Raw genomic sequence first — 25,728 nt, 5'->3', positions numbered from 1 at the left:
CGCCATGGACTCGGTTGAGGAACAGAGCACTACCTAACCTGTAGGAGGAGATATTTCTTCTCATTCAAGAGTAATCAAGCTGGAGTGGGTTCTAACTTAGTAGTCGGATCCACCGAAACTTTAGCTCCCCAACTCTCCAAATCTTCAGTAAGTCAAGGATCAGAAAGGCAAACATCAAGTATACATGCCAATAAAAATTAAAGGGCAGTTATTCCAGGCTTGTATCCATCGCATTCATATAAATTCACACAGACTGTATGATATCATCACAGGCCCCAAGCTAGCTATGGGCCTTGGAGAGCTGTATCTTGTCTGCCAACATAGTTCAAAGCCATTGCCATAAATGTCCACTGGTCTAGACGTCATTGGTAGGGCTGAGCAGGGGGGGATTCTTAGCTGCCTGTCTAAACTAACTAGACCCAGGTCCATATAATTGATGGACGGATATTAATACCATCCTCAATGCCAAACGATGTGAGGATTCGTGGAGTTGAAGACGGGAATAAAATCAAGTGAATTTATCCATCAAACGCTCTCATGATGATGCGGCCAATGCAATCCTTTGAGCAGCAAAATGGCCTTTCTCTCATTGGCCCTATCACTTTAAAGTCTTTGAATGACTAAGGTGGCAGTGACAGTGGCAGGCAGCAACAGCCCTAAGGTACTACCACCCGACTTCTGCTTCTCTTTCACGCTCTCGAGTGCAGGTCGGTACTTGCGTGACACAGACTTTGAATCACAGTCGACTATGACTGGAGCATTAAATAAACAAACTTTGCCAGAGCCTGCCAGATTTCGGCAAAAGGTCATCTTTTCTATCCCCCGAAATTTCTGAATCTTCTCCCTTTTTCTTCCCTTCTTGCCTTCTGCCCCCCTTCAACAACAAGAGAGAGGGTCCATGGGTCTCAAGCAATTCAACCTCGACCTCCGGGTCGCGATAGAAGCTCTTGATAGCTTCCCTAATGTATCAAATCTGCGCAAGGGCGATTCCGATGGAGAGATCGCTTTCACTTATACGCCCGCAGCAGAGCACGAAGCCCAACTTCCCCCCATCGATGTCCAAGCCCTATCGAAGGATGCAGACTCGTACCCAAATCACCCGGGATTTATGATCTTCACTTCCTCAGAAACACCAAAAGACCTAGAGAAGTGGCTGGAAGAGACCTCCAGCTTGACCGATGGCATTACTATCGCTGATGCCATCAAGTTGATTTGCAGCATGTTAGCTACAAAATTGAGCACTTCCAATCAGTCAATTTCACAGGCACCGCCCTATTACGGCGAAGAATCAGATGTTGATCTACTCTCGGATGACGATGACTCCTTCTATGAAGCCGAGTTCGATGAGATAGATATCGACCCATTACTACCTGGCGCATCTGCCTCGGAAAACGCCACTGAAGCCGATGATCCAGAATCAATGATACGCCTGAAGCGTCACTTGCGAGAAGCTAAACAAGAGGGGTTCTGCATCTCCATCCCCCCTGAAGAAATACGCCAGTCGTCTTTCGGTATCTTCTCGCTCTCTGTTCGAGTATGCAAACTTGGAATCCCTGAAGAAGCCCTGGAAGCTTGGGGTATTGAGCCGACAGAATACATTGTCATGCTTTGCAAACTACCATCCACTTATCCTCATGTATTAGACTTCCAGCGTCTTCCTCCCGACCAAACCCGAATGAACTTCAAACTTGGTAAATGCAGCAGTCCGCGGCCAAATTATAAATCCATGAGGCATATGTTTGCAGGAGCGGAAGAGCCAGTAATGCTAACAGACAAAGACGAAGAGAGCACGGACTCCTTCATTCCGCTCTATATGTCGCTGTCTCTTGACGCACTTCTCAACCGTTTCTTTCCAACCCTTTTACGGCTGCGACGATCAGAAGGAATATCGTGGGATGAAGCACGAGAGCTGGAATACAATTTGAGCTTAGGTCACCATTCTAGAGACATGGTCGATCACGCTCAAGACGTGATTGTCTGTCAGGACCGAGAGTCATCTGACGAGTCGTTCGAGCCTGAGTTTCTTCGGCATGATTACCTGTCGAGCAATGCAGACGAGCTCAACATCGTTCTTATTGCTATGCAATTCGGCCTCCAGAGGTTGATCAAATGCACCAAGTACTGTCTGGTTTGCCATCGAAGAGCAAAAGGAGGGTTTGAGGCCGTAAAACCTTTCGTTTGTGAGACTGAGCTTTGCCTCTACCAGTATTTGTCCCTGGGTTTCGGCCAGAGCATCGAACACGAGATTATCAACAATCCATACGTGGTCGACCTTCTTGTGAGCTTCTTCTATGCTGCCGTCATCCGCTCCCGTCTCCGCGAGTTTCCCCGAGGACTAGGTCTCAAGTGTCCCTCGTCAGCGTTCACAGCGAGTGCTTCTACCCCGGTCAGCGCTGATGCTTACTTCAACACTGGTCTGTTGAGGTTTGAATCCAAAGACCTTCACGCCTGTAGAACTATCAAAGCGGGCCATTGGCTGATGCTTTTCATCCCTGGTGCTAACACTCTGGATTCGCAGACACCAGTCATGAGAACATGTAAGTGAAACCTAAAGCATGCAAAACCATGTCAAGTATCGGCTTTGACAAGAAGACTAATAAGGTATTCAGATCGCGAGAAACATATCTGCTATATCGAATCGTGCATCGATACCGACTATTGGTTCAAGGTCATGCATACGTTCACGAGTCTCGACAACATTGGACAGGAAACCCCAGAGAACTCTGTGAATCAGGTTACTCAACCTACCACAGATGGTGTAAAAGTATTAATTTACAAGTATGGTCAAGATATAGATGAACTCGAAGATGCGGTTCGTGATCAAGCACTCTGCTTCATGACCAGTTGCATCCCACCTGTGCAAACAATGAGAGAATACCTCATAGAGGTACCCGGGCGCCGGCTATCCTCCTGGAAACAAATTGAAGGATCAGCACTACGTCTACTGAACTGGATCGTTTCCTCAAATAGGTCACATATTGTACAGGATAGCCCAGACCCTGGGGCATCTGCAGCAGAGGAACAAACACAGAACAGTAGCCTTGTCCGCAGCGCGGACTACCGGTGGATGCAGTTTCGCTTTGCCCAGGGTTCTCCTGAAAAGGAACACATTTTCTTCAATGAGCTGCAGAAAATACCGAGATCTCGAACCGGTAGAACCTACCAAACACTCTTCGCATGGCATGGAAGCCCTCTTTCCAACTGGCATAGTATCATTCGAACCGGCCTTGACTTTTCGAACACGCTTCATGGGCGTGCCTATGGCAACGGCGTTTATTTGGCAAGAGATTTCGAGACTAGTCGCGCATATTCCAACCGCGATACGATGAAAGCGTGGCCAGGCTCAGCATTGAAGGTCACGAGTGCTATCAGCATGTGTGAGATCGTCAATAGTCCATCTCAATTTGTGTCAACGAATCCATTTTTCGTCGTCAACAGGATCGATTGGATACAATGCCGCTATCTCTTTGTTCAAATCCAAATACGGCAACCAGAATCCTCTGTCTCCCTATCCAATGAAGGGCTGTTTCCTGATAGGGTGCAGGGCGAGGACTATATCGAACAAGACCCTGCCTATCAATTAACCCATGGACTGCAGCAACGAGTTAATATCCCTCTGTCAGCCATACCAAAATTTCGCCGACGTGCATTCGGACAAGGACAGCAAAATGGCACGGGTTCGTCCATAGACCATCCTATCGTTCTTGATGATTCGGATTCAAACGGAAGTCCTAATCTCAACGATTCAAGCTCTTTGGAAAGCCCAGAGATGAGTGACGATATCGATGTTCTACTAGCATCGGACGACGAAGGTGATGACCTTCAGTTGATAGGAACACGAAAAAGACGGCGGACATCTACAGACTCGGGTCTCGGTGAAACGCAACGGGGACCTGACGATGTAACACCTTTTCAACCAGGTGATCTTGACATTGATTCTCTTCCTAAGCTCGCTGAGCCTACGTGGGCATCATCGTCACCAGCTGCTCTACGCGCACTCAACGGTCAGATCAAAGACCTACAAAAGACCCAGTCCAAGACCAACTTGGCCACGCTGGGATGGTACATAGACTTTGACAAGCTGGACAACCTCTTCCATTGGTTCGTCGAGCTTCACAGTTTCGACAGGGACTTACCACTTGCCAAAGACATGGCCAGCCATGGATGCTCGAGCATCGTGCTCGAGCTTCGATTTGGTGCTTCTTTTCCAATTTCGCCTCCTTTTGTTCGTGTGATACGACCTCGCTTTCTACCTTTTGCTCAAGGAGGTGGAGGTCATGTTACTATTGGCGGCGCTATATGTTCAGAGCTGCTCACAAACTCAGGCTGGTCCCCGGCTCTTTCATTGGAAAAGGTTTTCCTTGAAGTCAGATTGAATCTCTGCGAAAGGGACCCTCCAGCTCGTCTCGAAAGAGTCCATCATATAAGTCTGGGGAAGATGGACTACAGTATGTTTGAGGCCGTGGATGCGTATCGACGAGCGGCCGCAGCCCATGGGTGGCAGATTCCTTCCGATCTTCAGATGTTGCAATCCATGAGTAACGTTTCCGAGACGTAGTGGAATCAACAAATTGGGGACCCTTTCCTGACAGATATAGAGAATGTGTGCCCGTCTTGTCACGAATTACGAGTTATGAGTACTCTTGTTTTTCCCAACGGGGGAGTTGGCTGAGAATCAGACCCAGGACACCCAATAAGTAGATTGTAGGTAATAATTAAAGCCATTCTGCTATGATGTTTCTCTTCACAACTATATCCGCTCGCTTGACAGGTGATAGAACTATCCAGTTTTCGTCTGACGATCGACATTCCGGAACAGCATGTAGTGACATGTTTTAACATTTTTATATATATTTATTTCTTGATCTTTTTGACAGCATCGCCATTTGCAAGGCTAACTGAACCGCCGACCTAGTCTCCCGTCACAGCACAGCAACTAGGCCAGCACCTGTCTACTTTTTGGTTGATCCAAATGTCTACGTTTTGATTTTACTTCTATGCATTTGCAGGACTGGGATGAGAGAACCGAATCTCCGAGAAATGTCCTTTGGTTTATATCTCCAAACATACCACTCTTTTTCCAACCTCGAAAGGTAAGAAATACAGGTAGTACCCCAAGACAGATGTTTAGGAAAGATTGTGTAGAGCAAAGAGAAGAATTAGGTCCCAGGAAAGGAGAACACGATAGTCCAGGCTAAGGAATAGGTGAAATTGTGCAGCATAGCAGAAAGCAAGTAAACCCGTGCCCCAACCCGCGCTGCAGTCGTTCAACCAAATCCCTCCCTCCCATAATCTTCGTCGCACACTGTCGTGTGCTGGTCCAAGTACCTGATCGATGTTGTTTGATGAGTGTAAATGGGAATTTTTTAGAGAGAAAAAAAGAATGCCAGCAAACCAAATCTGGCGGACGGCGAATGCAGTATGATGCAGAAGCTCCCCGGTAAACTCCAAAACGAAAATATCCCATATCATTTCAGCGCGCCGCAACTCGGGATAGACTTTGCGACATCCGTGGCAGAGGGATATTGCCCGTGAAAACACGGGTATCCAGTAATCTCGGCGTGGTGTTATTCATGGGGCAACGAGCCCTCATATGATTTGAGTAGATGAAATCCTGTTGACAAACCGTAAGTGCGCTTCCAGCAACTCTAGTTGTGCTGGAAAAGGACGCTGATAGACTCGCCGTGATGAACACGACGGATGGCCTCAGCAAAAACGGCCGAGATATCGAGTATCTCAAGCTTGGGGCAGAGACGACGATGCTCGTTTTGAGGAACAGAGTTGGTAACGAGCATCTTGTCAATGGCAGAAGCATTGATACGAGCGATAGCGTCACCACTGAAGACACCGTGGGTGACGAGGGCATAGACTTGAGTAGCGCCCTCCTTCTTCAGAAGCTTCGCAGCACGCGTGATGGTGTTACCAGTATCGACAATGTCGTCAACTAGGATGCAGATGCGGTTTGACACATCTCCAACTAGCATCATACTGGCGTTGCGATGCTCGGTAAATCGAATGGGCCGTCGCTCCTTTGTAGCAAGACATGAGTTTTCAAAAGCAGCAAAATCAGAATTCTGTGGTATTACCTTGTGAATCAGAGCAAAGTCAGTCTTGAGACTGTCCGCAATCAAAGTAGCTCGCTTTGCACCTCCAGCATCAGGAGACACAATGACAGCGGTGTGGTGGTTAGGAATTTGAGATTGGATGTAGTTCTGGAGTAGCGCCTTTCCGTACAGGTTATCGACAGGAATGTCGAAGAAGCCCTGATACTGAGGATCGTGCAAGTCCATCGTGATAATATGATCGGCACCGGCGCAGGTGAGCAAGTCGGCAACGAGAGTACCAGCCTGAGCGATCCACTGCTTGTAGCCAGGCTTAGGCTGGAAAGCAGAGATGTTGGACTGGTTCTCATAGTCGTGGGTGGTGTAGGCATTTCTCTGGGAAGAGGTCGAGTTCTCTGCATGGTGTCCACGGGCCTCAGAGGTGCTGCTCGAGATGGTGTCTGAGCGGCGAGGAGTGTTGAAGACGCCGTTAGTGCCGTTAGCACCATTTGTCGCGCCCTCGTTTGCGAGAGCTGTTTTCGAGAGCTTCTCGGTCAGGTTGTTGACACCATTGGGCAGGCCAGCTGACTTGGGGCCACCTGGACGAGGCGTGGGAGGAACACTCTCAAATGTGTAGTCTTTGGAGGAACCAGAGATCTGCGACAAAGGTGCGCCGGCTTTGTTATAGGGCCAGTCGGGTTGTCGTGAATAAGGGAAGAGTGGGACAACGGCGGTGACTCGTTTCGCAGAGCCAGTCTTGCAGGCTGAGATCATGATACAGAGATCGATGAGGTTGTCGTTGACGTTGCCGGAGCCAGATTGTATGATGTAGACATCTTTGCCGCGAACTGAGTCCTTGATTTCGCAGCGACTCTCGCCGCCAGAGAATTTTCCAAGAATGCGATTGCTTGCCGGAACACCCAGAATTTGGCAGACATTTTCTGTGAGTTGCGGGTGGGAGTTGCCTCCCAGAACAACAATATTGCGCACCATGGTGAAGGTGAAGTTGTGTCGGTTTGTGGTAGAGGTGAAGGTTGCTGTCGGCGAGAAGAGCAAAAAGTTTTGATGCGGCGAAGGACGGAAGCGGAAAACGGATGTGGAGGGGCCCCGAATCGGAGGGGTGTGACTACGTAGTTTTTTTTTTTCTCTTTCTCTGAGGGGAAACCGAGACTGAGTCAAGAGCTTCTAGCGGTGGAATGAAGTTTCGACAGCGGTTGATGAGACAAGGCAGAGATGGAGAAGACCCGAGACAATCCGAAACAGGCCGGAGTAAGACTGAAGCCAGTCGAGATCGAAATCGAGGCTGGATAGAAAGGTTGCAAGTTCAAACTGTGTTGAGGTCCTATTGTGAATTTTTTTAAACTCGGCCTTTGTCAATGGCAGCCCCGGCTTCTAAGGTAGTTGGGTTGGAGCGCAGCAACGGCAGTGTGTAGGGTGGGGAGCCTGTGGATTTAGCGGAGGTGTGATTGGAAATAGGTCGTTCAAGTGTCGAACTATGCTGCAAGAGTTGAGAGTTGGCTAGCTTGGCCTGGCCTGGCCTGGCAAGCAAGCAAGCAAGCAGTGTCCGGGGCGGCACGGCAAGGTAATGCAATGTGAAGCCGTGAACGCTGTAGCCGATGCCTATTATTGACGGAATTGGGGAATCTGGATGGCTGCGGCCAGATAAAGCGTTTTGGCGGACCAGCAGGGATTCAGGGCCAAACCGACGTCACTGTGCTGTCCTGTGCTGTGCTGTGCTGAAGCAGGCGGCTCAGGCTCAGTGTAGAGTGCTCAGTGCTCAGAAGCTGGATGACAGGACAGGGATCTCCAAGTAAACAGACGGTCTGCCGGTGTCGGAGGCAGTATAATTTTTCTAACAGACGGTATTCACTACAAGGGCGCTCGACAATAAAGGTAGCTGGTGTTTATCTCCAAGGACAAGATGTTGACGAAGGGGGACTCCCAGAAGAACAAAAGCCAAGCGATAATCGACGAAATAATAGTCGAGGATGGCGCGCAATGGTCGTAACGACGGCGGGCAGTCCCCGGGTGGAGGAGTGGAGATGATGGGGAGAGTGGAAGATCACAGACCCATGATGTGAGAAGTTGAATGCTTTTGTAGGTGAAGTAGTGAGTACCTAGATATAACTTTTGTGGAAGAGAGTGAAGTTGGAATGGCTGAGTTTATGCCAAATCAGAAAGTATTGGTTGAGCTCATTATCAAAGTTGGGCTTGTAAATGGATGAATTAGGTAGGTAGGTTAGAGAGCCTGTACTGTACATGAGGTGATCGGGGAACCCTCCAGCAACCAAAAACAGATGATGACATGGCGGCACCCGCCAAGTTGACATTTCCACAGGGGGGACTCACTAAAGCAGTAAAGGCACAAATGACGGCGTCTTGGTACTTCTCAATCTGGAAATATCTGATACTTTGCGATATCTCATTCTTTTCTTACAATATGGATTATACTAAGTTCTTATCCTTGACATATTGTATAAGGAATTATTTCTTTCCAATACATGTCATGATAATTCTGGTAACTTTCAACCCGAAAAGTCAGAGAGGTATCTGTACATGGGTGACTGGTACCCACCCCCGCCGATTGTCATGTATCCAGGGTACGTGCTCTAGAGTCAGGGTATCTGGAACTCCTCCGTTTTGCCATTTAAGAACCTCGGTGGGCATGGATATATGAGAGATAAAAATAAAAGTATTTCCAAACAGGGATACCTGCTGCATACCGCCATTCCGACCGGAGCATCCCGTTCTCTTGTTCTTGATATCAAGTTTTATTTATATTCATATTGCAGGTGTAGAGGAAAACTCGGCCCTCCCGCAGAACAACTTTCTCCGTAACGCCGTGAAATAAGGCGCCAATAAACTCTTTTGCTTGAAACTGTATAACATTGGATGTTCAGCCTGGCAGGGGTTGTCAGTCATTTGATCTGTACCACCCAAATCTCAGAAGAACAACCCAACGACTGGAGTCAAGAACCACTACTGCTTGAGGTATCTGGCTGTTCTCCTATGTCCAAATTTCGCGCCGAGGTACCAATAAAAATAACCCTTGTCTCAGCCTGGGACCTATCGAGGCTTCTAGCTTCCTATTCTTCTGAAATGTCCGGCATCGGTCAACCTTTGTTCTGGAACAGTGGCTTGCATGCATGGCATGCCTTTCCAGTGGAGATGCACGCGACCTCCTTCTTCGAACATAGTGGCACGCAAAGAACTGAGACCGATAATTTGTCAATTCGACATATAGATTGTCCCATTATATGATGCCATTGAGCATCATATGACTCCTCATTGGATCCTGTACATGCATAGTGCATGGTACCGCTACCAGTAGATGGGCCAGATGTTCCTCAAGCTTAGCTGTTTCTCTCGCCATAATTGGAAACTCTTATTGGCTCAATGTAGAACAAGAATTCATTAGACGGAAAAAAGAAAAGAAAGGAAAAGCATAAAGTGATGCACTCTGACGTGTGCGTCCAAACCCTTCCCCAGCTTTGAGCCAGACTCACATGCAAACAACACACCGCGTTAAACTTCATGTACCATTATTAGCTTCACCCAATAAGAGCCCGCGTCAAAGTTCACACAAGGTAGCAGAAGCCAGTGTTAAAAAGAAGAAAAAATGGAAGCCTCCCTCCAGTGTCGCACAAGAATTACAGCACGTTCCAGGCCTGCATCCACTGGAACAATTCCGCTGAATCAGACCCCGTCAAATCTACTGATCCTCTGATTGGCCAGCACTGGATCTTGTTCTTTCGTGATACTGGAATCCACTATTTGATCTAGACCTTCATTCAATGCTTCGTATCAATCTCACAGCTCGTTGCGTCGCATGAGCTCACTCGCCACTCACCATGAAGATTCTTGAGGCACAATCGGCCGTTCTCACAAATTACGAGGTGTATCAGCACGTATCAGAGCAGCGCGAACGATACAAAAATGCCAAGCGTCGTGGTCCCCCAAATCTCGAGACTGTGGTTCGCGAGGTAAGATTTTTTCATTCAATATCAAATTTAATGCCCAGAAACACAACTGACACTCCTTACAGCTCCTCCAATATCTTCGCACAAACCCCGGTCCTCTAAGCCAGGAACCCCTTCCCTACACCGAGGGATGCATTTCCAGACTTCTAGAACGCTTACGGCCTTACAACCTTGCCAAGGGTGAAGTAGTCATGATCATCAACCTGCGCCCCGCCTCAGTCGCTGCTCTCAATACTGTTGTTGAGGAGATGTCTGAGCGATTCAACGAGGAGCAGCAGGAATCCATGGTCAATATCATCGCTGAAGTCCTCGGCCAGTTCCCCGCTGCGGAGGACGGTGCTGAAGAAGAGGGCGCTGATGTTTCTATGAACGACGCCACTGCCTGAGCTCTCAGCCCACCAATATAATAACTAATTATCAACTCATGTTCCCACTACTCGATCACAGTATCCGCGACCCTCAAATCTCATATTACTGCGCATGTGCTTGCGCTCTGGCTGTTTGTGCCCGTTGTTGGAGTCATAGCCGTCTTGCACAAATCTTCAAATGCCAGCTTCAACAATTCACCCGTCACCGCCGAACACTCAACATATCGATCAGCTCGTAGAGTCTGCGCAACCTGGTATCCTTCCTGCGGGTATATAATTCCGTTCGGATCTTGCTCCGACCGCAGATCACGCTTCAATCCAAGGATGATAAGGGGGAGGGTATCGATGCGTTGAAACGACCTCTTGATTTCATCTTTCCACTATCAAGTCTGAGTTGCATGCTCGACACCGTTCATGGAGAACTTACATATCTCTGCATATTTATCAAACTCAACCGTTGGCTGATGTCGTAACAAATGACAATGGCATCAGGGTCAAGGGTCCTCCAGTTATCAGGACATGATGTGTCGAAGAACTCGAACTGAACCTTTTTGGCTCCTGTCTGAATACCGAAGATGAACGGTTGATCCATATCACGGAGCATGGGAATCGGGTTGACTTTTTCACCTGCACTGAGTCGTCTAAGGATATAGTTTTAGTATGATACATCGAGGAATCGATAGAGGAATTTAGACTACATACGAGAGAAAGGTCGTCTTGCCGCACTTTTCATCGCCTACAAGGAGAATCTTGATCACCTCGGGGTCCATTTTGCATGTGAGATAGTCAAAGCCGTTGATATGCTTATATTCCAGTTTGATGTATGGAAAATGGACCAGCTCGACAAGAGCAGATATGGTGTCTATTAAATGAAGGCCAGAGATAGAGATGAGATGAGAGCTGTACGTAACTTATCAGTATACCCCCAACTGTGGCGTCCCGTCTAGCACAGCCACATTTTGAACCGCAGCAAAGCCCTTTTCCACTTGTAGACTCTGACTGGTCTGCATATAATCTCCCAAAATTGGAACCCACCAACTTCATGAGACCCTTTAGTCGCTGTCTTGGGCGTCAAACTTCGCTCGAAGGCATAGTCAGCCGAGCCAAAACTCGAAAGTCCTCGCAAAACAAACCTCAACCGAAAAAATCATCAAGTGGTGAATCTCCAAAACTTCCTCTGCAGCCCCAAGGTGCCAAGTACCTCGCCATGTCTGCAGAGTTGAATTATCAGTCATGGACCAAAAACGGTCTCATTCAGAAAGTCAAGGAACTCGAGGCTGAGCTCAGAAATCGGCCTGCTCCAGAGCCAAAACCTGAACCTGAGATTCAGCCTGAAAATGAAGCGGGAGATGCAGCCAAGAAGACGAAACCAAAGGGAAAGAGAAAGATGGATCCCAGCAAATACTCTACACGATTTATCGCCTTGAAACTTGCGTATCTGGGCAAGAATTACGGTGGCTTTGAGTTCCAAGCTATGGCCAACGCTCCGTCGATTGAGGAGGAACTATGGAATGCTCTCACAAAAGCATGCCTCATCTTTCCTGAAGATGAACGAATTGTCGATTTTGACTGCTGCGAGTATTCAAAATGTGGTCGCACAGATAAAGGAGTCAGCGCCTTCGGTCAAGTCATCGGCCTCCGAGTTCGAAGTAACAGACCCTTGCCTAAAAAGCAAAGGCGTCTAAGTGAAGCAGGCGAGGCAATGGTCGTTGACGAGCAAGTGGGAGAGAACGCAGAAGAAGAGCACGTGGAGGAGACTCCGTCTTTCGATGATATCAAGGATGAGCTTCAATATCCTCGGCTACTTAACCGTGTTCTACCCCCTGATATTCGCATCCTCGCCTGGTGCCCCTCTCCGCCCCCAGACTTCTCTGCTCGTTTCTCATGTCGCGAGCGCCAATACCGATATTTCTTTACACAGCCTGCTTTTACTCCTGAACCCAGCGCTGGTGGTGCAAGGAATGGCTGGCTCGACATTGAGGCGATGCGCGAGGCCGCTAAGCGCTATGAAGGCGAGCATGATTTCCGCAACTTTTGCAAGATCGACCCTGGAAAGCAGATCACAAACTTCGTTCGCACAATTTACGAGGCCGACATCCAAGAGGTCAAGGACGTTAGCTCAGCTTTGCCATATCTTTCTGGATCCACGTACGTCCCTGCAGGAGGCTTGCCCAACGACGGCACCGTGTACCCCAAGGTGTACTCGTTCAACGTTCGAGGGTCTGCTTTCTTGTGGCACCAGATTCGTCACATGGTTGCTGTACTCTTCCTTGCAGGTCAGAAGTTAGAGACACCTGACGTTGTGACGACTCTGCTCGACGTTAAAGCCAACCCCTGCAAGCCTAACTATGTCATGGCAGATGAAGTGCCTCTGGTGCTCTGGGACTGCATTTTCCCTGGTACAGATTCCGCTCCGGTAGACCCCGCGGCCAAGAAGACCGATGGACTTGACTGGGTGTATCTCGCAGATGACCCTGCGCTTAGCAAACCTGGCCCCTTTGGTGTCATGGATGGTATGTGGGCGTATTGGCGAGAGCGCAAGTTAGACGAGCTGCTCTCGAACCAATTGTTGCAAATGGTATCTACACAGCGCAGCAAAGATCCCTCAAGGCATGTCACTCGCCCTGAGCCCTCGGGCAAGCAGGCGAACAGTGTAGTTGTCTACGAGGGTGGTAACGGTGGCCGTATGGGTGGCCGGTACGTGCCATTGTTGCAAAAGGTCAAGCTGCAGTCTCCTGAAGAGCAGAATGAGAGATATGCTATAAGAAAGGGGTATACTAGCTCAGAAGATATGCGAAACCAGAAGGGCATTGGAAAGCGAAAAGCAGACGAGGCCATGGATGAGTAGGCATCGCACAATGCGTTTCAGGATAGGAATAAATAAAGAATTAAATCATATCATCGTACGCTGGGCACATCCATGAGCCTCTATAGGTATAATGCCTTTTAGCCCAGTGATTTATCCTCTCCTCTTTGCTCATACAAACACCGTCGAACGCCCCTCCAAACTTCTTCCACAATCTTTCGTGGTGGTAATAAGCCTGGAAATACAACCACCACATCATCCTCGCCTTCGACTATGACAATGAGGTAGTATCTCACCTCGAACCCAAGAAACGCTTCATTGACGAGAATGTCTTGGATCTTCTCGGTCGGTATGAACCTCGTCGCCGTACCTGCAAGATAACTCCCTGGACTTTCACTAGTCTGTACACCCAAGCCTCTTATAACGAGAATACTCTCACTGGCGTAGCCTCTTCGACTGGATAGCCATAGCACAACTATACTCACGGGAACGAGCACAGATAGCGGTATGTTTTGCGCAAGAGCAGCGGTCGAGGTTGGTGCACGGAGGTATGAAGCTGGTATGATCTTGAGGAGAGAGGGAGGGGCGTAGGCGAGAAAAGGGTGTAGAGTCAGGCGCGCGTGGAGAAGAAGAAGGGCGAAGATCGAGAGGATAATTCGGGAGATGAAGAGCAGTGTATGTAGAGCTGGTGGAATCGGCCGGAGAGTCGTGACAGTGAATTCGGCGGTTGTTGGAGAGGGATGTCGGATGAGAAGACGGGGCGATGTTGAGAGCATTGCGACAGGTTGGAGTATGTTCAATGGCCGATCGTGGCTGTAGAGAGTGTTTCAGAGGAATTGATGGCAGGGATTCCTCGGCGAAGTCGAACGAGCTCGTTGTTATTGAACCATGATTGTGTTGCGTAATTGTGATCGCAATGCGGTTGCAGTGGTGTTTGAGGGTAAATGGAAGCTGTTCGCTAGCGATCCACTGAAGCTACGGGTATCACCCACTGTAGCACCCCAGTACCGCCCCACCAGCCACATTCTGGGGTCAAGGGTATATAGCTTATGAATACTGACATGACTCTCGACTGTAATGGTCTAACGGTGAAGGCGTTCAAACCCGCTCAACCGCCCATCCCAATACTGTGGTGCTTCGGTGCCTCAGCCCTTCGCCGCGCCCCGCCCGAACGCTGCGGTGGTCGCCCACTCGTGCAGGTAACTCACGATGCTGGAACTTTGCGGCCCTAAGCACTGGAGATGACCCTTGAGGGAGGTTTCACTCTGCAGAGATCTCTCCCCCGTCGCGTGGCGGGTGGGAACACGTCAGTGCGGGGGGATTTGGGATGGCAAGTGGATGAGATGGAGCAGCCAACTGTCTTTTTTTTTTTTTTTTTTTTACATTTTTTAACAATTCACATCAATAAACAATACCGTTATAAAATATCAATTTTATCTCTCCTATAACTAGTCAATCATATATCAGCTTCTCGTACTTATGCGACATCAGGTTGAGGTGATTCGAACCCCAAAGTGTATCTTATGCCTAGCAGAGCAGACGTGAAGCTATCACCACTTCTTTGCTCTAAGAAATCTGCTTCCAGCACACATATACACATAATTAACATAATGACTATCGAGCGTAACCATAATGCAAAGCAGTTGTTCATTCAATTCGTAAGTACTAAGACCCTCCGGGGGAATCAAAATGCATTTCCAATCCATTCCTACCCATCTTTCACCCATTTCCATTTCCATTTCCCTTTTCCTCATCCCCTAACTCAAACAAGTGCCGCGAGGCAACATTGTATAAAGCAGTCGCTACGTTAACCCCCCATCACTTCACCCATTTTTCTCACCCATCAGCCTCCCTCTGCCTGGATCCTCCCGTTACCCAATATTTACTACCTCCAACATTCCGCCGATAAATATAACAAGATACAGTACGAGTACCGCGCCCATCCTCCTCAAACATAGTCTGTTGTAAGTAAATGTGGTCGTAGTTTGCAGAAACCTTCATGGTCCGACCAAAAGAAATGTAAAGTCGTATACGTTCATTGGCATCCTTGCCAATAATGCGAAAAGGGCCTTGAAAGATCCGAAAGTGATATCAAGAGTGAAGAGAGAAACAAGATGCAGTAGTTTCCAGTCGTCATACAGCTAGATCCTTGAAGAAAAGGACAGAAGTATAATGCCAAAATGCGAGCCCCGAAGGACCATGGTATCGACTCGGGAGGAGAGAGAACGCCGATCGCCATGCACAGAATCAAATACAAAGTTTATAGGGAGTGGTAGAAAGGAAGAAAATAATGCACAGCGCGCTGGCCACCATCGCGAGAGACTTCCTAGATCATCTCGTTTCGGTTCAAGCCAGTCGACAAGTGCTTGTTTCGAGAATCAATTGGCGAACGCAAAACATCCGGGTTGAATGACACTGGTGGAGGAGACTTCATCTGTCGAGGCATGGGAATGCTCTCGTAGGGGGCCTCAAAAGGAGGAGACCGGACATACTCCTTTCGGCTGCGGCTGGCAGAGCGGAGTCGCTCAGTGGCCTTGTGAATGCGGCCTGAGATGCTGCTGCTATCTCCGATGCTTCTGCCTCGGTTGTGGCTCCTGTGGGAAGCTGGAGCCGGAGGGCTAGCCTCTGAAGCTTGATCATTGCCAGATGATAAATCGTCATCCATGACAATCTCAATCATGCCTGATGCCACAGCACCAGCCTGTTGATGTCGCTGGGCGTGTTGCAGAGGGGCAGGAGGCGGTGGAGGTGGTGAAGCCAAATGCCTGAGTTCCTTTAGAACAGGGGGTGCTGGAGGGGGAGGAGGTGGTGGCATAGGGTCTTCGTGAGAACGTCGTCGCTCACCAGGGACAACTTCTTCGATGCGTCCAACACTGTTCTTGCGTGCAAAGCGAGCAGGGCGCTGGCCAGGCTCATCGGGGATGGGGGCTGACATGCTACGAGGAATAGGAGGTCGCGCCGGTGGCTGGTAGACAGTGGATGGCAGCAGAGTGAGACTGGGCTCAGCAACTGGCTCTTCTCTCTCAGGAGACTGTTGAGGTGAAGTTTCTGGCGAGTATCGTTGAGAAAAGCCAGCTGGAATACTAGGCACATCGGGCCTGGGCGTGCTTCCTGATTGATCATGGTGGCCCTCGATGATAAGTCGCATGGCTTTTGGGGTCGCTGGAAGTCCGATAACAGGTCCGTTACGGGCGTACATGCTTCTTTGTGGTGGCTCAGTAGCACTCCGAGGTGGGATATCATCAAGCAGCGGCTTTGGCTCAGCAGTCTCAACCGTAATTGCGAGAGCGGGAGAGAACTCGTTAGGGTGAGGGATTGAAGGTGTTTGGGCACGCTTGGCCAGAGACTTGCGGCGCTCCTCGAGTTCTCGTGCAGCCTGCTCCTTCTTTCGCTGACGTTCGTCCTTCATTTGCTTGAGATCACCAGCATGCTCAGTTGAGGCAGCTCTGCCGTGAATAGAGATAGTACCATCGAAGTTGGCAACCTCAGAGTTGGCCCTGCGTCGATGTTCCGAAGCATCTTGCTTACTCAAGGCCGGTGAGCCAAGACCTCGACTGCCACTGCGGCTGTGCTTGTTCCTGAATTCCTCTTGGGCAGCCATGGCCGCTCTGTAGTCCTCCTCATCCTCAGAGCCTTGGTAATGGTGAATGGCAGCACTCAAAGGCAAGGGTGAAGAAGGAGAACGCTGTGCAGAACTCTCCCGACCTTGACTTCGGCCACGAAGTGTAAGAGCTGGCGGGCGAGAACGGCCTTCCGGGCTCCTGCGGCGACTTCCGCGGCTTGAATTGCGGCTCTTTGGCTTGACAGTTGATCCACTGACCTTGCGGACCGTGTTTGGCTCAGCGACTTGACCATGTCGTGGAGTACTCAAGTTCAGCAAGTCCTCCGGGGACATTGGAATGGGAGAAGTAGGCGATCGTTTCGCCTTGGGCCAATTGCGAGCACTGACACGTCCACGTTCCTCAGAAGGTTCTCGGGAGCGTGCAGTTCGCTCTCGGCTTCCGGGACGACTGCGTGAAGCATCCCGAGTTCTTGAATGGCTACGCTGGCGACTTCGCTGTCTCTTGGAGTAGTGATTGGCAGCATCCAAGCTATGGATGTAGTCCTCTCGGTTTCGCACAGCTTGATGGCGAAGACTTCTTCCAGCGCTTGATGCAGATGTGACAGAACTTGTCACAGAAGCAGGACCTCTGCGGCGAGTTGGCCAGTGGTAGCGGGTAGAAGATGTAACTGACTGCTCTGGAGATGTGATGTCATCGTGAGCGGGCCCAGGATGCAGCTGTAGATTCACACCCACAGGAATGCGGTCACGGGAGCCATTGCGATGATTACGTGATGCTTGTTGCATCTTCAGCATAGTGGCCTGGTCAGGTGGTGGTGGAAAATCGCCCTCACTTGGCTGGACAACGCGTTGAGCGTGCTCTCGCATCATCATCGGGCTCGCAGTAGCAGCGCGCTGTAATGCGGTACCCATCATCATGTTGTCATTGCCAGATGGTGTCCGAGCATGACCAGATCGAGGCTCATAGTCATATGGCACAGCAGACAGCTCGGCAGATCGAAGTGCCTCCCGGTTGAGGTCTGAGGGAATCTCACCAATAGATGGCAAGCGTCCACGTCCTCGGGCAGAGACTGGGGTATTGAATCTGCTATTGTTTGAGGGGCGAAGGAAGGCCGTCGTGGCTTCGTTGTTGGATGCATGAGAGAAAGCGGGAGAGCCGGCAGAGTCAGCGATAGGGGTTACACCCGCGGCAATCGGGGTTTGACCGCCGTCGCCAGCAAAGAACTTTGACTTTTGCGTTTGATCACCAAATGAGGTGATGAGCTTGAGGGCAGAGGTCTTTGCGATGCTGCGTTGGGGGCCACGCTGTACACCGGGAGGTGAGAGAGGCGGGCTTAAGATCTCAGGAATACTTGGAGTCATAGTCTGGAAGTTCAGCTGCGCGGCGGATGGAGAAGTCCAAGGCTCAGTGGACTCCTGGTCGGTGCAAGCAAAGCATCGGATTGCTAGCTGCTGTTGGCCATGCTGAACTGCCCACTCTCCCCACTTCCTGATAATGGCAGCTTGTCGTTCCCAAACACTAGGGGCTGAGAGGCATGTGAGAATCAGCGCCTCCATATAGCGCTTGTGAGAGATATAAACCTCGATGGCGTCGTTGTGCTCACCCATACCAAGCATAATCGTAACTGCTGCGTGCACGTCGCCAGCCTCAAGTAGGCGCTGGACGTATGTATGGCCAAGCTTCTGTTGTGAGGTATGGCCCCCAATGCCGCTCAGAGCCAACAACATCCAGTCAGAAGAAGTCATGTTCTCGAAGTTTGCGTTCATGATATTGGGATCGATATCACCAAGCCATTTTGCCAAGAGAATGCGGCTGGGGGATCCTTGGGGATGTCTACTCATCTCGTCCCTAATCAGGTCTTCAACCTCTTTGTTCCATCCGAAGATGGTGTTGAGCATCTGACGACGCAGATCATCATTGGTGAGGCGAGGACTGTTGGCACCCATAGCATGCTTGTAAGGAATATCACTGAGACGCGCTCGAGTAAACTTGAATAGGTCGTGCACCTTGTTGTCGTCAGGGCTACGGGGAACTTCATTGCGCAGGCGAGAAGGTCTTCTTCTTGATCGGCTCGAGGCCATGGAAGGAACACTTGTAGTGCCAAGAGAGTATCCCATGGAGTAAGTGTCCAAATCTCTTGTGTTGCCATGAGCACTGTTGCCAATAGTTGATGACCTGATCGAGGTTCCAGCCGAGATATAGGTGTTTTCTGACAGTCCTCTTGACCTCATGGATCCAGGATAGCGGCCAGGAGTTTGAGATGACCCAGCTGAGGACTTAGATAAGGATGAGAGCCCACTTCGGCTGGAGACAGGGCTGGCTGATTCGTAAGGCTCATTGCCAGAGTCGTAAGGTTGGCGTCGAGTTAGGCGAGCGAATGGTGATAGGTGATCCTCGTCACTCTCGGAAATGTTCATGTCCAGGGGGATAGAGCTCGTCTCAGATTCGGAGGCGATAGTAGTAGCCGAGGTCGCTGATCGATCACCAGTTTCTTCTGATACTGGGGGCGAGGGTGGCAATAGGTTTGCTGGGTGTTGGACATTGGCGACCATGATGGCCGGTGAGTTCAGGTCAAATTGCTGCACGGTGTTATTGGGGCCAAGGGTGAACAAGGTGGCACCCGGGCCATAGACGGCAAGGCCGCGAACAAGATCAAGAGTCGGGATGGGATCGTGAGTGACGTGCTTTGTCCTAACATCCCATGACTGTGTTTGCCTGTGCAGATGTTAGTTGATGATAGGGTCATGCAGCTAAGCGCGCGCGTAGCCTAGGGCGTTTTATGGGGGTGGCAAGCTGCAAACTTACGAGTCGGAGTACTGGATTATGCGACCGTTCTTGGACCATCCCATCCAGTTGGGTCCATCCATGGAGATCTCAGCCTTCTTGAGGTTTCGAACCACCTTTGCAGGGTCATCCACGCTATATTTCTTTGCCACACTCCAGACTCGCAAGTCCCCATCACGCATCTGGACAGCAAGCATGTCCGACTTTTGCCGAGACGAGGAAGCATGCCATGCGAGATTCACGATAGGTGACGGTCCTCTGGAGGTGGTAAGATTGTGTAAGATAGTGAAGCGTGGTTGCAAGGTTGCAACAAACAGAGAGCCATTCTGGTAGCTGAGACTGTGTTAGTGAGATTTGAGTAAGAGGAGGACAGTAACTCACCCGATGGCAAATGTTCGGCAATCAGCTGATGGTGCCAATGCAGTCACTGCAATTTGGTCAATAGTCCTTGAGGAAACATGTTCAGATGTTGATGGCTCAAACATGATAATGCTTCCCTTTGTGTTGCCTTCAAATCGTTAGTCATGATCATATGAAACTCATCCCAATAACTGACCGAAAGCCACATTGCCATTTTTCATCCATGCTGCGACAGTTAGATGATCATAACAGGCAAATCGAGAGATCTCATCGCCTGTCATTAGATCCCATACAATTGCTGTTTGGCCAGCATCGTAACTGACAACGAAACGTCCACCACCAGCCTCACTCTGATTATCGACCGCTAACAATTGAACCTCATCAGCGTGTCGAGAAAACCTTCGTTCAATGGTAAGAGTATCATGGTGACAGCAAACAACGGATGAACCCTGGGCATACAAAAACATGGAAGCAGTGGCGGCGCAGGGGTCAAAGTACTTTAAATCAGTAACATGAGGCATCGTGGTGCTGTCTGGGACCTGCGACGTCTTACTCCTTGTTGCAGACCTTCCACCGGAACTTAACGATACGGTGCGATTCCGTGACGAACCAGCCACGGGGACGGACATGATGGGCCTGATATTCTTTCTTGAATCTTGACCTGCGTTAACGGAGCCCGTGTTAGCCAGTCGGATGACCACGGAGGGCTATGGCTGCTCTGCAAGGATGCCCGCCTTGTGCGACGCTGCACGTACTGTTCTGATGAATCGATGTCGACGACGAACGACCCCCGATAGCGGGGTCTACACTTTTGTTGCTCTCGGGGTCGTAAGAGCAGTCGGAAAGCTACACTTTAGGGCTGTCGAACATGCCTCGGAATGCTCTGCTGCCCGCACCCGGACAATGACGGTTTCTTGGTGTGTCGGTAAGCCAAAGTCTCGGATCGTGTTATACTGAATTCTGTTTCGTCACTGCGCGATACGATGCGATACGGGCACGCGGGTAGCGACGGGCAAGTGAGGTTGGACAACGAACGGAACTCTTGGGGCTGTATGTCTCGGTCGCAACGGTGTATAGTAAGAGGCAGATGCGGTGAGGCGATGGAGAAGTCTTCGGAATGCGAATTAGTGCGAGTGCGAAAAAGTTGAGAAAGTCAAAACACGCAAGAAGGCGTAGAGAAAGACTCGATGTGTGTGGAGATGGGCAGAGCAATGGTTTTGCTTGTCGAGAGCAACATCAACCAGGGCAACAGTGGAAAAAACGACGCTACAGGTGCAACTCGGCAACAGTGAGAATACAGCCGCCAACCCTGCTCAAATTCGATGTGATTGCCTGGGGTCGGACGACGCCAAATAGAGATGTGCGCGCAAAGTGGTCGAGGTCAAAGTGTAGCTACCAGGAAGAGCTTGGTAGTGGATGCGGATAGGGATGAGGGATGTGAAAAGGGTGTGACCCGGCGCTTGACTTGCAGACGTAGCTTGAAATCCCTTGAAGATGATTCTAGGGTCCATCAAGCATGTCCTTGTGTAGGTAGACTAGGTAGGTGTGTGTATGCGTGTGCATGTATGCTGAGCGACAACATGCGACTTAGACGGAAGATATGACAACGGGTGGGAGGTCCAGGGCGAGATGCAGGAGAGGTACGATTGACAATTAGGGGCATGAGGTAGCAGACAATACAGATAATTCCACAAAGAAATGAATTGAAATTCCTACCTTGGTCCTTTTTCTCCTGAAGAGAAGAAGTTGATCAGTCTCGTTGGGGGCTGGTGTAAACGGTCGTTGGTGGAGTTGTGATATCAAGGTTCAAGGTAACTGCTGGAGCTGAAGATGTGACAGTGTGATGAGGCGACACCAACAGACAGGGAGACACAATACACAATGTAAAGGCGGAAAGAGAAGGCTAAGAAGAGGGAGGCCCAAGAAGGAAACCCTGAGCAGAAAAAGTGCAGGTTGAGACGATTTTGAGAAAGACGCAGACACAGGGTTCATACCAGTGTGGGTGCCTTTACTGCGTGTGCTATGTGTGATGGACCATCAATCATGGATCAAGGTCGGGGTCCAGAGTCAGAGATGGCGCCTAGAGAGTGGCGTACTGGCCTGTCAGTGGACGATTCAGAAAAGAGACGATATTAAAATAGAGCCCTGAGAGCGTTGGGTTGAATGGATCAGCGGAGACGGACCGGCTCATAGGCAACATGGCACCCAGGGGTCGTTTTGGAGGATGGTCGACGGCGGTTGGGGATTGGGAGCTTGGGTTAACATGAGCACCTTTCTGCTGTTCGGACTCGAACTAACAAGTTGAGTGGGGTAGAAAAGCCGCAGACGACTGGGATCCCCTCTTGTATCGTTGACAGGGGGCTTGGGTATGGTATAGCATCAGACATCGATCTAAAAGACGCCAATTGAGGCGGAGGCGGTCACTTTGATGTGAATGGATCGTGGCCGGCGGCTGCGTCCTTGCAATGACGAACAAAGTCCAACGTGGGATTGCCATCGTATCGTAAATTGTCGACTGTGGATCTTGGATTAAAAGACGAGGCGAAATGACAAGCAATGGGTCGTAGCAAGTCAATTGTCTAGCGAGCAATGCCCCCTGCCAAATTTAGCCTCGTGGGCTGGCCGCGTGCCGTTGAATTCAAGTCTCTCAGAAAAGTCGTTGGATAGCGCATCAAATTGTGTGGTTCACTAGACCGGGACCCTTGTAAATCTCCAGATCCATTCCAGCTTGAGACTCGAGGGACTCGGCCTATCAATCAATCAATTGTATTCCATTGTCCGCTTGCAAGCGCATGAATGGCTCGAGTTTCACCATTTGAGATATAACTCTTTATCATGAAAGCACGTCCTTGGTCGTCACGATCTCCGCCGTCGTCTCATCCAAATTTCATCCTGAATTTGCATTGATAGGAATCCATCAATCATGTAGAGTACAGAAATCAGTGTCCCTGCTGCCCCTCTTTTGGTGAAATGATCAGAGGTATGCAAGTGGTGTCGGTACCACGACAAGCGGTGGCTTCTCAAGCATTGCAGGACAACATAGCAGAGCATAGTGCAGCAGCGTAGGGGCAGCACGGCGTGCTCCCACGCAGTGCAGTTGCTGTAACGCTGGTGCAGTAGAGAATAGGCACCACGACATGATATGCTCGATCCAGTTGTTCTGGGTATCCTTCGAGACCAAAGACTGGTCGGTACCTTACATTGAGGTCTGTGGGTGCATCAACACAACATCCATCCATCCATATCTGATGGAAGCGTCACAGATGCTTCTCCAGGCAGAATGATGCAGCATATTTTACAGTGGGTGTCCTCTATAGCTGCAGTGGTCAATAGGGCATATAGAACGGTCGATTACAGTGCTCTATGGCCTCTGTCGGAGACATCTCGTCGTTGAGATGAGCATGATAGAAAAGCATGTGGTTGGGGAAACGAAACATGGGGGGGTTGAGCAAGCGCTTGTAGACTAACATTGATTGGCTACAGCTCTAAACCCCGCTTGCCAAAATTGTGCTACAGCTGTTTCTCGGCGCTTATTGGCCATGTTAGCTTAACGGGACGGGCCAATAAGCCGGCCGATCACCTCTATTGCAGGGAGTTAATCGCCCTCTCCTTCCCGTCCCGCTAGCGAAGAGGGTCCGTACCCACATAATTCTAACGGAAAGAGCAAGGAGCTCTCTCCGCATGGACTTTGATGAACAATGTCATTCTATCAGCCTGTAGACGTTCTGATACTAAGAAGCACATTGCTTGGCGTGAAAATCAGATGATGAGGGAAATTTTGACAATAGTGTTTGATATGAAGATCGCGCGTCTAATATCCCAGATATTGTATACCTTAGCCACTGATATCATTTCAGATAGAAATATCGCCTATCGACTGATATCCAACCGAATAGTAACTTATATGTTGCTTCTCCACTTTTGACCTCATGCGATATTTCGGAAGGAGCAAGTCTCGATGTGAACATTTTCACGCCTGACTCTTTGACACCTTCCTTACCTTTTGGACTTGCCTTGGTAGCATTCCTGGCATCTAATTTGAGGTGGTCTTGCCATTCGTAAAGTCTCCTTGTTCATTCTTCCTTGTTGCGTTTGCTAGGTTGTGGATCTCTCTTTCCTCTGCTCCCGCATACACGATTCTTTCTTTGCTTTTTCCCGTGCCCCTGGTCCATCCCGTTCCAGTGCTACCATACCCACACCCACACCTTATCCTCTACCGTGGGTGGCTTGGTGGGTGATGCTTGAGAATAGCGATGTTCTATTATTCAAACTTCAGACTTCGTATATCTTTTGACGAGCCTCTGACAACGCAGATATCTGCGTTTCATACACGTCACCCTGCTCTTTGGTTGGCAACTGGGGATAGTGACTCAAGATGGGTACAGTACCAACGCATCCGTCAGGCGAACAGGGTCTTGACCGTTGAATTGGCTCCCTCACTTCAGTTGTCTTTCAGATTGACTCAGTCGATCTGGGGTTCAGGAAGGAAACTGCGCTAAGAATTCACCTGAGAACATGGATATCAACAGCCCTCAAGCTGCGAATACGGATACAGGCAGTGATACCGTCATTGTCCCTTGTGCCTGAGACCTGTACCTCAACATCACTTACACGCCTCCACAAATGGTTCAAATCTGGCTGACAAAAGACGGGAAACGTCTTTCTGTTTATTTCAAGACGGTGTAAAGCCTTTCTTCCGATGTTTGTCTCAGAAACATGTGGCTGAGGCCCAAGTTAGGTTGCTTATCCAGGCTTAGGACCGCTGACCGACAGGCAGCCTCCCTGTCACAACCTTGGCATTTCTAGTTCTTCTTTGGCCACGGCGTCTCGAGTCCAACAAGCGCCTCCACTTATCCAAGCCTTGCTTATCAACCGCTCGGCTAAGGACAGGCGTTTGCAGTAGATGCTGTCCACTGTCACGGCTCCCGTCTTGTTGAGTCGGTTCGCCTTGCTTTACTCGCTTCCGCCGTACAGGTTCTCACTTCTATGGTTTCCTGCAGGTCAAGCACAGCATAGCCAGTGAATTGATAATTGATTTTGACCTCAAAAACGTGCATGCGAATGGTCATGAACGCCGAATCATTTTCAAATGCATTCAGACATCAACCACGTATTTGTCAGCTGTTGGATTACTGCTTGGTGCTTTACTGCCCGAGATCCTATCTCGTTGATGTGCAGATAGTCACGATGCAAGTGGGCAGCTCCACAAATACATACTATTCTGCTGCACACACTTAATATTCACACACGACCGGGCCTCAGCGCCACTGACCGAGGGCAAGAACTTTTACCAGCCGAGAACCTACGCAATTTCATTATCCCGGGACTACGCTTGGCTTGTCTGGCCTCAGAACTTATAATCCAAGTTACCCCACGGTCGTCTCCAGTCTCCTCAGGCTTTACTGCAGCCTCACACAAGCTGCGTCTTTGTGCAACATCTGGGCACGGATTGCTGCAGGCACTTGATCTGAGAGACATCGAAGCCCCCTTGCCTTTTCTTTTCTTTGCTTCTTCTGCTGCTGGTGGTTCACCTCGCGCATGCAGCTCGTATCAAGCAGTCCTACCCAAAATCAAAGCTACAACTTTTCTCAGTTTCTCACAACTCACTTGCTCAGAAAATCTCAGGTCTGTGCACTGGGTTGTGATTTTCCCGTCACATTTCATTTCCCCTCTTAACTGTAACATGCTGGTCCTTGGTGAGGACATTATTCTCGGCCATGGGGCTTCCGGTCGCTACTTTCACACATTCGATATGGCGACTGGGGTATGAGCATGCGATTCCATGCTATAACCTGCGGCCTAAACCGCAGCCAAGCTGATGGATGG

The 25,728-nt window shown here is 49.7% G+C and overlaps 7 protein-coding genes across 7 annotated transcripts; 3 read left to right on the top strand and 4 right to left on the bottom strand.

Annotated features, from left to right (window-relative positions):
- Positions 1 to 898: 898 nt before the first annotated feature.
- FPRO_11038 (uncharacterized protein) lies at positions 899 to 4,558 on the top strand (the record flags this gene model as incomplete). Its single annotated transcript, XM_031232067.1, has 2 exons — positions 899 to 2,537; positions 2,610 to 4,558. 2 exons carry the CDS (start codon positions 899 to 901, stop codon positions 4,556 to 4,558), a joined length of 3,588 nt encoding a protein of 1,195 aa, XP_031082041.1.
- A 1,090-nt stretch (positions 4,559 to 5,648) lies between these two features.
- On the bottom strand, positions 5,649 to 7,034 carry FPRO_11037 (putative PRS5-ribose-phosphate pyrophosphokinases; the record flags this gene model as incomplete). The annotated part of the gene is made up of 2 exons (XM_031232066.1): positions 5,649 to 6,029; positions 6,087 to 7,034. 2 exons carry the CDS (start codon positions 7,032 to 7,034, stop codon positions 5,649 to 5,651), a joined length of 1,329 nt encoding a protein of 442 aa, XP_031082040.1.
- A 2,858-nt stretch (positions 7,035 to 9,892) lies between these two features.
- Positions 9,893 to 10,407, top strand: FPRO_11036 (uncharacterized protein; the record flags this gene model as incomplete). Its single annotated transcript, XM_031232065.1, has 2 exons — positions 9,893 to 10,024; positions 10,087 to 10,407. 2 exons carry the CDS (start codon positions 9,893 to 9,895, stop codon positions 10,405 to 10,407), a joined length of 453 nt encoding a protein of 150 aa, XP_031082039.1.
- An 80-nt stretch (positions 10,408 to 10,487) lies between these two features.
- FPRO_11035 (uncharacterized protein) lies at positions 10,488 to 11,159 on the bottom strand (the record flags this gene model as incomplete). The annotated part of the gene is made up of 3 exons (XM_031232064.1): positions 10,488 to 10,769; positions 10,817 to 11,030; positions 11,092 to 11,159. The coding sequence occupies 3 exons, from the start codon at positions 11,157 to 11,159 to the stop codon at positions 10,488 to 10,490; spliced, it is 564 nt and encodes a 187-aa protein (XP_031082038.1).
- Positions 11,160 to 11,596: 437 nt separating this feature from the next.
- Positions 11,597 to 13,237, top strand: FPRO_11034 (uncharacterized protein; the record flags this gene model as incomplete). Its single annotated transcript, XM_031232063.1, has 1 exon — positions 11,597 to 13,237. One exon carries the CDS (start codon positions 11,597 to 11,599, stop codon positions 13,235 to 13,237), a length of 1,641 nt encoding a protein of 546 aa, XP_031082037.1.
- Positions 13,238 to 13,335: 98 nt separating this feature from the next.
- FPRO_11033 (uncharacterized protein) lies at positions 13,336 to 13,971 on the bottom strand (the record flags this gene model as incomplete). Its single annotated transcript, XM_031232062.1, has 1 exon — positions 13,336 to 13,971. One exon carries the CDS (start codon positions 13,969 to 13,971, stop codon positions 13,336 to 13,338), a length of 636 nt encoding a protein of 211 aa, XP_031082036.1.
- A 1,550-nt stretch (positions 13,972 to 15,521) lies between these two features.
- FPRO_11032 (uncharacterized protein) lies at positions 15,522 to 20,531 on the bottom strand (the record flags this gene model as incomplete). Its single annotated transcript, XM_031232060.1, has 4 exons — positions 15,522 to 19,473; positions 19,564 to 19,875; positions 19,924 to 20,050; positions 20,099 to 20,531. 4 exons carry the CDS (start codon positions 20,529 to 20,531, stop codon positions 15,522 to 15,524), a joined length of 4,824 nt encoding a protein of 1,607 aa, XP_031082035.1.
- Between the last annotated feature and the right edge of the window lie 5,197 nt (positions 20,532 to 25,728).

The sequence above is a fragment of the Fusarium proliferatum genome (assembly GCF_900067095.1).
Source record: "Fusarium proliferatum ET1 genome assembly, contig: FPRO_scaffold005, whole genome shotgun sequence".
Classification (NCBI taxonomy): domain Eukaryota; kingdom Fungi; phylum Ascomycota; class Sordariomycetes; order Hypocreales; family Nectriaceae; genus Fusarium; species Fusarium proliferatum.
Note: the sequence above shows the minus strand (reverse complement) of the source record. Positions and strands in the feature narration are given on the sequence as shown.